We start from the raw sequence: 13273 nt of genomic DNA on the forward strand, positions 1-13273 counted from the left end.
CGGAAATACCCGATCTCCGTCGGGTCCGCTCTACTGCGCAGGCACCGGAGACTTGCGCCTGTGCAGTAGAGCGGACCCGACGGTGATCGGGTATTTCCGCCTACTTCGGAGCCGACAGCCATCAGAGCGCCTGCGCAGGAGCCAGGAAGGTAAATATTGCGTCATGGCTGTACGGAGGGCTACAGCGAGACCCCCGAGGGATGCAGGACGGCGTGGGAAGCCTCATTAGGATCCTGAGGCTTCCCCCACCCGAGGTGAGTTACAGTTCCTCTTTAAAGCGGGTTTATACTCCCAAAACTAAAAATTTCAGTAACTACTCTTATATAAATAAAAGATTTGAAAGCATTCCCAAACATTCTCTGTGTGTAGAAACGTTTACATTCACTACTGAGAGCAGTACATGCTTGCTTATCTCTGGCTAATCAGCAAATGTAATAATTGTTGGCCAGGAGACATGCTCTGTCTGTGTCTTGATTATACTCCCCCCTCCCTCTGCTGAATAGACACATTGCTCTGGCAACTTCAGTAGAAAAGGAGAGGGGCAGAGTGAAGACACAGGCAGAGAATTTGTTGCCAGCAATGATAACATTTACTGATTAGCCAAGATAAGCAAGCCTCTACTGCTCTCTGTAGTGAAAGTAAATGTTTTTACACACAAGGAATACTTGGGAGTGCTTTCAAATGATATTTTATGTACATAAAAGGCCCGTAGCCAAGGAACAAAGTAATCACAGGAAACGAACGATGAACCATTCCAATAACAGCGGGTCTGGGTGGATGTGTAGAAATAAAGAGTGACGATCGCTAAAGATCACTCATGTCAGATCTTTAGCAATGTCCGACGCCCGAGCACCACATGATGCTATTGTTTTAACCGATTTGTCACTCGTGCTTTTCATACCTCCACGTCCAGAGGCTGATGGTGCAATGTATAGCATCGCGGCTGCTCTGCTGCCCAGTAGGGATCGGTATCCAATCCCTTGGGGGTCGGAGCTTGGAAGAACATCGCTAGGTGAGTATGTAGCTCCAGAGTAGTTAATGAAATTTTCGTTTTAGGAGCACAATCCCACTTTAAGGGCCTATTTCCACCAACTGTGAATTGTGGCAGTTTTCTGCACACAATTTTGGATGCCTATTGAAAGGCTGCATCCGAATCTCATGCTCCCAAAAACAAAATTATGCATCCTGCAGTTTTACGCAACAAGCATCTGAATCCCCATAGCCGTGCATGGCATGGCATAGGAATACGGATGCGAATTTGCACCAGCCTGGGTGTCTGTTTCCCAAACGAATGCGGGAATGTGCCCTAACAGACATATAAAACAGTGTGGTCTTCTGGGTGACAGGACCACAGTCTGTCCTCCATCACTCACACCCACAACACTGCAACACTCTAGGAGAGACTGCTCTTGTAATCCACATGGCAACCGCATTAAAAATAAATAATTTATATGCTTTGAGTTTAGGATCTCTAAACTTTAGAGATGAAGCAAGGACAAACCATGTAACTTAAAATTCCTAAAATGGGTGAGGTTGTTTGAAGAGGAGCGTCTTTGCTCACAGTGAGACACATGGACCCCCGTGGAAGAAGAGGAATGAATAAAGCCAGATGTGAAGGGCGTGGTTTCATCTTCATCGTCTGGTTGTGGACCTCATAGACCCCTGATAGGGTTCTGTAGTGCGGCTATGGAAACCAGCTGCGTGGACTTCTTCCAGAAAGCTGTATTAAAGATATAAAATACAGCAGGATGAATACATGAAGTAGCAGCAGCAATATTTTTTTGTTAGCTACACAACCCATATTACCATCATCACTTCAGTTTCTAACATTACTCTCTGTCACTTTTTTCCCTGTTCCGATGTTGGATTAGCAGACATATGAAATTATTTTTTTCAGGTATCCCAATGTGTCTGAAGCTGCCCTTACCTGAACTGTGCATGACTGATAGCTGTAGTTAGGTCTAGACAATCCCAGCAGTATGTATCTTCTGTATACATACCCAAAAGAAAATAAGGCAGTTTCGACAGTTCAAATAAGGTGAGGGAATATCCAGGAGTTTATATAAACGGCTGAGGACTCTCCTATACAGAAGTGATGTTGAGCTTTATTAAAGGGAACCTGAGGTGAAAGTCATGTGGAGGCCTCTATTTTTGAGAACAGATGCTTCTGATGAGTCATATACTGATGAAACTAGTAAGGTGGGCCAATATGCAGAAACTGGCTGACGTGGTGGCGGCGGCGTGGGTTTAACGCAAAGATCTAGCAGTGTGATCCTGGGTCGGACAGGCGACCAATCCTGAGGGGGAGATCCATATAAACTCTATGGGCTTGATTCACTAAGACAAATAGCAGGCCTTATCAAAGTTAACACGCCTTATCAGAGAAGCATAGTGAGCGCTATGAACTTATGCCTGCTAATTGGCAATCCACTTGTCCTGCCCTGAGCCCCTGCGGGTTCGCAGCGCTCGCTAAGCTACTCTGATAAGGTGTGTTAACTTTGATAAGGCATACTATTTGTCTTAGGGAATTAAGCCCCTTGTTTGAAATGCAAGATCTTAATATGCAAGTTTTATAACTTAATAAAATAATAAATGGTTGGGACGCTATGGTGTTTTTTTTTTTATCTTTTAGGTGTTGTATGTAGAACAGAAGATATTGATGTAGTCTTTAGATTGTAAGCTCACAAGGGCAGGGCTCTCTCCCCCTTTTGTGTCTTGGAAATCATTATACATTTTATTCATCATGTTACTTTTATCACTGTCATTACCAATTCTGTATTTTGTATTCTGTATGTTGTATCATTTTTTGTATTTTGTCACTAATTATGTATCTTGTATATTAGTGTACACCATTGTCTGTATTATGTACCCCATGTTTGTTTCTTACTTTGTACAGCGCCATGGAATATGTTGGTGCTTTATAAATCAATAATAATAATAGTTGTAGGATTATGATAGGCAGATAGTGGCCTTTAATGACCCTGCAAGCACTGCAGACGCAATCTCATAGAGGGTCATATCGTAATGGTGAATGTTCTAGGGGTGAGATGGTGGTGATCACTCAATAAGAATCCTAGGTTTGTCATGGTGCCTTTGAATACGCTTAAAGTGGACTTTTCTGCCAACTTTATTGATACCTGTGGACTTGCTGCATCAAGCGCTGTTCCTGAGTGGTTTATAGGCCACTATTTTTATTTCCTGTCAAACTCCAGTCCTCACGCATTTTTGCCACAAATCAAACTTATTGATGGGTATGAATCAGGAAGGGTGCGGTTCAGGCCCTCCTAAACACTGGCATGGATATGGCACTCAAGGACTGGAGTTTGACACCTTTGTTTCAAACAATACCAGTTGCCTGGCAGTTCTGCTGATCTCTCTGGCGTTAGTAGTGTCTGAATCAAACACCTAAAACCTAAAGCATGTGGCCAATCCAATCAAATATCTGATCTGCATGCTTGTTCAGTGTCTGTGACTAAGAGTATCAAAGGCCGAGGATCGCCTCAGGTTTCCAGCAATTTTCCAATTACGTCTAAACAAAATCGATCAGAAAAAAACGATGATCAGAAATCAGATTGGACCTGGAAATTACAGATTCGACCGTCAATCTGACGGGAAATTGCATGGTGTGTACCAGGCACTAGAGAAAGAAAACTTCACACCTCTGACTTGCAGCAAAACCAAACATGGCAATGTGATTGGCTACTGAAGTGTCAGTGAGGGTAGGATAGAAACAACAGTTACAAACGCATTACAGTATATTCAACTTGCCCAGCGATCAGAAGCCCTCCTTAGAGTGAAGAATTTTCAAAAAGGGTAAGGACAAAAGTTAATCATACAATTTTCTGGCAGATTTACCTGCCAGATCGATTCTTTCCAACATGTCCGATCTGAATTTCGATTGATTTTTCAGATTTTTAATCGAATTTCATAGAACTGAACGAAAATCGAGCCGAAAATATGATTAAAAAAAACGGAAAATCAAAATTCAGATCGGACATGTTTGAAATAATCGATCTGGCAGGTAAATCTGCCAGAAAATTGTATGGTGTGTACCTAGCATTAAGCAAGCAGTCTCCATTCACAAACTTTATCAAATCTGACAAGTTCTCTTCAGTAAAAACTACCTCTGCTGAGAATCTTATGTATGTACAGAGGTCCACGACTCTCCTTGATGCATCGGTGAGAGATCCGGTATGCTGGATCACCTCAACTGTGTCTGTACAGCAATCGGCCCTGATCTGTAGCCTGAGGGAATCTATTCCTGATCCCTGCCAGGCGACAGTGGTCGCATGTGTGTACTTAGCTTTCGGGAGACCCATTCTGTCAGCCCAGAGCTATGTGTAAGGTGGAAGATCTGATCCAATGTGGCGCACACAGAGCATTGAAATGTCCCTATACACAGAAATCGCTGGTGCTGATGACTGGCAGTGACCTGTCATGGAGGGGCTATCATAGCATGTCAATCAGAGATGAATGTGGTAAGCTGAGCTGGAAATAACAATCAGGCCAAAGGGATTAGATGCTTCTTATAAGGGCAGCTTAGGGGGGGGGTATTAAGGGCTAAAATCCCCCTGTTTTCCATGAGATCTGCCTGCTAATCCTGCAGACGAGAAGACCTCAGGGAGAAAAGGGGTTAAAAGAAAATACACCTCTTAATGAAGAACGGCAGTCTGAAGAAATATCAGAATGCAGTATTTGATAGAGAAAAGTCTAAGAAATATTCTACACTAATTATGCCATTTGCCCACATACATGAAGTGGATTTACCAGCTACCTGCTCTCTCTATTTGTGCCAGACTTTTACTAGCTCTGATTGCAGCATCCCTTCATTGTCACAACCTCTGGCTGTTGGTAATCTGGTGATTTGAAAACACGTTATCACAAGTGATTCTGCAGCCCAGATATTCCAGATTCAAACTCTTCTCTCTCTGAATCTAAATGTATTGTAGGACCACCGCCCAACTGTCATCAAGTTACATTAGTTATGTTAATTAGAATAGATATGTAATATAATATTTTACCCACCCTATTTTAAAAGAACAGGCAAATGTTTGTGATTTCATGGGGGCAGCCATCTTTTTGGTTGAAAGGATGTGACAAGGAGCAGGAGACACAGTTCCAACTGTCCTGTGTCCTGATTACCCCTCCCAGCTGCACACGCTAGGCTTCAAATGTCAAATTCAAAATGAAAAAAAAAAAAAATTGCACCAAAACAGCAGAACGAGAACAAAAGAAATCCAATCATGCTTTGCACAGCATCAGGGGAAAAAAAGCCCGGGCAGTTTTCTTCTGTGCAGCTAAAAATGAGGCTTGTAAGAGAAACAAAGTTCTGATGCTGTGAAACTGTTAAAGAAACACCAGGCCTTTTCAGTGCTGCTGAGTCGATTTTTAGTCCGGAGGTTCACTTGAAGGAAAACTGAGAGAAATGCGCCCTATAAGTAATTAGACAGTTTAGCCTGTCTAATTTCCCCTTATCTGTAACTAATCACAAGTGTAATTTGAACTCTTAGCTGTGTCAGCTCAGGAATCTCGGCAGTTGTCAGCAGAGCAGCTTATTAGTAAACTCCATGTCTGCTTCCATGAAAGCAGGAAGTAGACACTGCAGATTTATTGCAGGTTTTGTATCAGCTGTAACAAATAAATGTTTTTCTTTAAAGATGATTATGCACCTGCTTATCTTTCAGAGCAGAGAGGAAGTTGTGTGTTCAGGTCTGCTTTAAATGAAAGCCCAGCTCATGGCGTTCTTCTAGGGGGCTGCTGCTCTCCCCGCAGTATATGAATCTACATGTGCAGCTAATATAAACTTTAGGCAGACCTGAATTTTGAACTGCGAATGCAAGATAACCTGACCTGCGCTTAGGAGTGGGCTGCCAGACACACGCTTGGCCCTCTGGGAGAAAGGCTGTCCAGACAATGCTGCCCATCTATAGGCAAGCCTCCTCCATAGTCAGCAATAGGGAGGAGAGGAACTGAGTGCGCTAGTAAGTAGCAGAGTGGGTCACAACTTCTCCCAGAAGTCAGTTCGGGGTGCTCTGAAGGTAAAAGGCCAGGGGACCACTATAGATTGCCAATCACTGAAGCAAACGCTCAGCGTTTTTGCTAGCATTTGCTACAGCGATTTCTGTGGCAATTTGTACGACGATTGTAGAGCACTTCCGTGTTTTTTTTTTCTTTTGTATCCTGTGTAAATAAAGTTTAAACTACTTTAGCACAAGTAGAGACGTAGCGATGATCTTTTGTGCGAGGGGGCGGAGCTACGCACTGGAAGCCATCAAAAATGGACCGTGGGAGTCCTGGAAGTGGTTTATTTACACATGAATTTCACCCACAAAAAGCAATTCAAAAGCTATTTTGCAGTGCTCTCCTATTTTTTGCATTGGAGTGCAATCACGCCAGAGATGCTGCAGGACCCACGACTGCGATTTGGCCAAATCACAATCACTCCTGAGGGTTCACCTCCATTCACTTTCATCAGCATAGCGCTTTTTGGTATTATCGGCAATCCCAAAGTGCAGCTGATATCACTCTAGTGGGCCCCAGGCCTGCACACGCATGAAGATGTGGCCAGCAGAGATCAGGACTTGTGTGACAGTTTGGAGCAGAATGCTGTACAGACGATAATGCAGTTCTGCTGCTGTGGAAGGAGAGACAATGTAGCGACGCACTACGGAGGAGCTTCCAGTGGGAGGAAAAGGCGCTAACAATGCACTTGACTGTCTGGCACTCCGGATCTCTCGGCGATGCATCGGAGAAACTGTACACAACATGCAGTATGCATCCTCAGCAGCGAAGGCCCCAAGCGTCCACCGCGGTCAAGAATCATCTAGTGCGTCTATGAGGCTTCCTCTGCTTTAAGCTGGGAGGGATAAGATCTGAGCTAGAGACTGATTTCTGCATAAGCATCACGGTGGGTGGTATAGAGGAGAGGGACATGGTAGAGGAAGCTCTAAATCAGTGGTCCTCAAACTATGGCCCGCGGGCCGAATGCGGCCCTCCGACGCATTTTTACTGGCCCCCAAACACAAAATATATAACTTATAGATGTGGCCCACTGCACCTTTACATATCGACGGCCCGCATATAGAATAGCAGTGCTGGCACCATCCATTCACATATTGTAGAAGTCAGCGAGCAGTCATTTGCTGGCTTCCAGCAGTCATTTGGTCACCTTGGTATACTCCACTGTCTGGTGCATAAAGACGTTCATCGGGCGCCGCATGACTGAAATGGCTGCTGCTGGGAGTTCTCATCTGGGCATGATTGGGGAAATCAATACCTAGATTCAATGTAATGTTTTTCAGTATCATTTCATGTATGTGCGACCCCCCAGCAGTCTGAATTATGTTGACCCGGCCCTTGACCGAAAAAGTTTGGGGACCCCTGCTCTAAATGGAATAAGGAGGCTGCAACTGGGGAGCAGCACTTGGAAGAAGGGAGTCGAACATGAAAGAGCTGTTCATAGATATTACACACAGAAAAGAGGGCAGCTATACATACAAGGGGTGGCTGCTATATACACAAATGGGGGCTAAAACTACTACAATGCTATTCTTTTAATGCATCGGAAGTGGCCGGAATCATTCTTGCAGAGTGGCTTCAAATGTGTCATAAGTCAAGCAAATGGCCCTTCAGTGAATGGAGGCGATAGGCTATTGTCCCGCTAAAATGCATCATGGAACCTTTGCACAAATATCGAAACCATAAAATAGACTTTTCCCGGAGAGCATAAGCATTCCCTGGTTTACTAGATCTGCTCCCCGGAGTAACTCTTTAAAAGAGCAGCATCTTCTATGAAGTGTGCAGTGACAGGCCATCCAGTGGTTAATGATGTCCTGGTGTGTGAGCGGTTAGGGTTTCTACGCTTCATGCAAATGGAGTCACATGAGCTGGCTGTGCATGTAAATAATTGAGAGCAGAGACCTGAGCAGTGCAGGGAACATTCCTTCCTCTGACCCCCTGACAGTACCTGATGAGCGGGACACAACCTGAGGGGTTACTGTATGCCCTGTGCCGAGACCACCCAGAAGAACAGACATGCTGAACTGCAGTGCAATGAAGTCTAAAAGGAAGAGTCATTCTTGCTGCCAAGAGTTACGGTAGATTGCCCAGCAAGCTCATGCTGGGCAATCTGTCACTCTTGGTGCTTCAAGTCCCACCCCATAGAGCCATATCGATCCAAACCATGCATTGATGAGGATCAACCAATCCGAAACAGTCTGTTTGCATGTTGGATTAGTTTGGCTCTGTAATATTAACAAGCCGACACATTGCATTCCAGCGTTTCTGGAAGTGTGGCTAGCTTACAAGGACAACAAAGGGTAATTTGCATATTCAGCAGTGATGCATCGTGGGAGAAGACATATGCTCCCTCCAACTTGAATAGCAGCAAATGCCTTCTGTTTTAAGAGGGCAAACTTCTTTCTTGCTACCAAGTGATGCAAGCAGATTGTTAAGTCTCCCTCACACTATAAGCATTGCTGTTTGCATTTCGACAACGCGTATGGGGTGCGATCAGCAAGAACATCAGAAGTTTTTAGACTGCACAGTCTGTTCAGACTAGATGGTCTGCGCAGCAGTGCGATGCGCTATTGCACATTTTTTGGCAATGCGCAGTGCGGACCCATTCACTGTAGTACATGGGATCAGTGGCGCAGATTGCGTGCTTACCGCACCTCCCGTGTAGCGGCGTCACCCTCAGTCTCTGAAAGGTCGGCGCCCTCTGACCCGGATATACTGTATTGTGCTGCGCATGCGATCGTGCTTCCTGCTAGTCTATGTGCACGAATGGGGAGCATGGTCTCAAGGCACTGACCTGACATACTGTGCATGCGTATCACAATACAGTATGTCAGGTTGGTCAGGTACAGTCAGAGATAGAGGCTTTCGCTGAGTGACGGAGGGTGACACACACACACACACACACACACACACAGTCTCTATTTATCAATACACTTATTTATACTTGCACTTAAACAGCAAATGTGGCCTCTCTGGCCGGTTCCCATTTGTGTCGAACCAGCGGTAGCAAATGGTGTAATGCCCACTCTGATGGTCCGGCTGCAGCCCAGTTGCAGTTGCGTTACCCCCATAGGCTACATGGGGGAACGCATCCACATGCTTGGGATTATTGCGGACTGCACAGAAGTGCGGACCGTTTACTGCCACGATCCCGTGGATCCATTGCAGCGTGACAAGTGTGAAAAGCTCCTATGGCCTTACTCCTTGCAGGTACACCACTGGGGTGAAACTTTCTATTGCAGCATACAGCAAAGGCCACTAAGCTCCACATTGCCAGGAAATGCAGAGAACCCTCACTACTGATCAAAATGTTAAAGAGTAACTCCAGTGAAAATCAAATAATAAAAAAAAAAATTCTTAATTTTTACAATAATTTTGTATAAATGATTTAGTCAGTGTTTGTCCATAGTAAAATCTTTCCTCTCCCTGATTTATATTCTGACATTTATCACATGGTGACATTTACTGCTGGCAGGTGATGTCAGTGACAGGAGATGATGCTTGCTTTTTTGGCAGTTGGAAACAGCTGTAAACAGTAAAACAGCTGTTATTTCCCACAATGCAATGAGGTTCACAGACAGGAAACTGCCAGGACCATGATCCTTACAGTTTCCTGTGGGAGGGGTTTCACCACAATATTAGCCACACTGACCCCCGATGATCAGTTTGTTAAAAGGAATAGATTTCTCATGTAAAAGGGGGTATTAGGATTAGGATGAAGTTCAATTCTTGGTCACGGTTTCTCTTTAAGATCCTCATTACCGATACTATGTCATCAGTAAGGTTAGTGGTAAGAGTGGAATATACAGAAATAAATATGGCAGCCTCCATATCTCTCTCACGACAGGGTCACTTTCAGCAGACACATCTGTATTTATCAATGAATGAAATGTTTGCATTTCTGGTTGAGTTCCCCCATACAAAACACACTAAGCCTATTCTAAGAAGCTGCCCTATGCCGCCTCTATATGTCTGAAGAGGAAGAGTGACATCATGGCTGGGAACCTGACTGGCAGGTTACTAATCACTTAATATCTTAATATATCTGTGTATGTCTAGGGCTTAGCAGCACTTAAGTGGCGGGTCATATTGGCAGCGTTTTCACTTGCAGAACACCGGACTTTATAGTAATCTGTGCACTGAATGAAGGAGCAGTTATAAGCCTGTGGACATTTCTTTCTGGCTCCTGGAACCGGTACAGCAGGTACTGCAAAGATAAGCACTTCTGACTCACTGCAGATTTAGGGGCTTGTTTGTAAAAATCATTACCAATGCAAAATACAGTATACCGTTAAGGAGCAAAGTAACTATGTAGGAACAGCTCCGCCACGTTTTGATTTTTAAAACTATGGCAAGTGTGAGAGCTGCAAACTGCTAAATGTAATCTATAAATCTAAGGAGCTCACCCCATATTTTGGCCAGATCACATAAATGTATATCAGCTAGAAAGGGTCTGTGGCTAAAAGTTTTATGCCGTTTTCAGACTACAGATCATCAGTAGCGGTGCAGCCTTCGTGGATTACTGCGTTAATATGCGGTAATCCCCTTCTGGATTACAGCCAAACAGGAAGTGACGCTCGTTTGCGCTCACTTCCTGTTTCGGTTAGTTTTTCCAGTGAAGCAGGCACACCATTAATTTCTGGGTGCTTGGTGAGGTGACTAAGTCCCGTTTTAACAATCATAAGCACCATTCACCAGCACACCAATAACAGTTTCAAATACTCTGCACTTTTATTGTGCAATTATTTCACAGTTGGTTCCGACAACTGTTTCGGGGGCCTCGCAGGGCCCTCCTTTCTCAAGGCATGTGGTACATGCACTTCCTGTTTCAGAAATACGGAAGTGCGTGGAAAATATACTTCCGTGTGTGCGCACCGCAACACCACCATGTAATTTTTTTAAACACCGGGATTGGCCATAGACTTACATGATATGGCGAAAAAACACAATTTCTGTCAATATGAACGGCCCCATAGACTTTCATTGGGCTGCAGTAAAAATACCACACTGCCCCAGTGTGAAACCACCCTCATTGGCAGAGGATCAGCAGGACAGCCAGGCAACTAGTATTGCTTAAAATAAAATAAATATGGCAGCCTCCTTATCCCTCTCGCTTCAGTTGTCCTTTAATGTCAGCATTGCAAATTATTACCTGACTTTAGACTGAAATGCTTATGTAAAATTGCCATAAATAACATCGCCAGTTTATTAAAAAAGAATTATAACAAGAGAAATTTCCTTTACACACTGACTATAGTACTAAAATATACTATCATGTCATATATAAACAATATATATTCTGGCTTTCCCATTCACCCGAGTAAGTTGCAAACCCATCAGGCAATTCACTGGAAAACACCAAGCGCTGACCCCATTACACACAGCATGTAACCAGATGCCTCTGGCTCACCATGCTGCTGACGACAGGCCTGGAAAGTACGCGCTTAAGCTGGGCTCCAGTGTCAGCTCACAAGTGGCGTTGGTTACACAGGACGGTTTGTCCAGCTTGACTGCTAGCATATTACATAGCAGACTCTGGAATAGCTTGGCTTAGGTTCCTCATGCTTTTGTGCCATTACTGGGCAGCTAACAGCATAACTAAGAACGTGGCGGTTGTTTAAGGCCTGTCCACGGTTTTCTTATGTCTAGCAATTGCAAGGAACCTAGGGGATTCTTCACTATAGTTTCCATGATAAAGTTCACACTGTAGAGGGATATGGAGGCTGCCATATTTATTTCCTTTTAAACAACACCAGTTGCCTGGCTCTCCTGCTGATCCTCTGCCTTTAGAGGTGGCGATACATCAGACAAATTGGCTGCTGATCGACCATACAATTCGAATATTATAAAATCGGATAAAATCTGTGAAGCCAAGTGCATACCTGGCCGGCAATGCGACCAATTTGGGGCCAAAAAATAAATAAATTATATATATATATATATATATATATATATATATATATATATATATATATATAATATCTCATATCATATATCAGTTGGACATGCTGCAAGATGTCGGGCCACCGTGGTCGGTCGAGTGTTAGGTCATAAAGGCGAGCGGTATCGGAACAAGCGACAAAACCCCCGGTTCCAGCAACGTATAAAGGTGTATGTAATGTGTACATTCATACATTACCCGACCCATGTCGCGGTGTCCAGTCATCTTCCGAATGCCCGCTCTTCTGTTAGCCCCATACACGCTGCTGGTGCCCGTCACATCACACGCCATGCTGGCAGCGTGTATGCGGCTATGGATGAGTGGAGGATTCAGAAGACGGACGGGCATCGGGACACGTAAAATACAACTGCACACATTATGTATACAACAGCAGCAAAGCAGCGGATGTGGCGGGCTCGACCGATTCCCAAGAGATTTCATGCTGAAATTGATCGGGACTGCATTGTTACACAGACGGCTCTTACAGAATCTGAGGTAGCATGTGTGAAATGTGGGTCCTTACAGAGAGACTGAGGTAGCATGTGTGAAATGTGGGTCCTTACAGAGAGACTGAGGTAGCATGTGTGAAATGTGGGTCCTTACAGAGAGACTGAGGTAGCATGTGTGAAATGTGGGCCCTTACAGAAACTGAGGTAGCATGTGTGAAAAGTGGGCCCTTACAGAGACTGAGGTAGCATGTGTGAAATGTGGGCCCTTACAGAGACTGAGGTAGCATGTGTGAAATGTGGGCCCTTACAGAGACTGAGGTAGCATGTGTGAAATGTGGGCCCTTACAGAGACTGAGGTAGCATGTGTGAAATGTGGGCCCTTACAGAGACTGAGGTAGCATGTGTGAAATGTGGGCCCTTACAGAGACTGAGGTAGCATGTGTGAAATGTGGGCCCTTACAGAGACTGAGGTAGCATGTGTGAAATGTGGGCCCTTACAGAGACTGAGGTAGCAGGTGTGAAATGTGGGCCCTTACAGAGACTGAGGTAGCATGTGTGAAATGTGGAGCCTCAGAGACTGAGGTAGCATGTGTGAAATGTGGGCCCTCACAGAGACTGAGGTAGCATGTGTGAAATGTGGGCCCTTACAGAGACTGAGGTAGCATGTGTGAAATGTGGAGCCTCAGAGACTGAGGTAGCATGTGTGAAATGTGGGCCCTCACAGAGACTGAGGTAGCATGTGTGAAGTGTGGGGCCCTTACAGAGACTGAAATAGCATGTGTGAAATGTGGAGCCTTTAGAGACTAAGGAAGCATGTGTGAAATGTAGGGCCCTTACAGAACTTAAGGTAGCTTGTGTGAAATAT

The 13273-nt window shown here is 44.6% G+C and overlaps 1 protein-coding gene across 1 annotated transcript in view; it reads right to left on the minus strand.

Annotated features, from left to right (window-relative positions):
• Positions 1-233: 233 nt before the first annotated feature.
• The window catches only part of VPS45 (vacuolar protein sorting 45 homolog), a 63588-nt gene continuing 50548 nt past the window's right edge, over positions 234-13273 (minus strand). The window contains exon 15 of the mRNA XM_068253230.1: positions 234-1720. Coding sequence (XP_068109331.1) covers positions 1633-1720 — 88 coding nt within the window. The 3' untranslated portion in view covers positions 234-1632. The remainder of the gene's footprint in view (positions 1721-13273) is intronic.

This window comes from Hyperolius riggenbachi, chromosome 9, assembly GCF_040937935.1.
Source record: "Hyperolius riggenbachi isolate aHypRig1 chromosome 9, aHypRig1.pri, whole genome shotgun sequence".
NCBI classification, from domain to species: Eukaryota; Metazoa; Chordata; class Amphibia; order Anura; family Hyperoliidae; genus Hyperolius; species Hyperolius riggenbachi.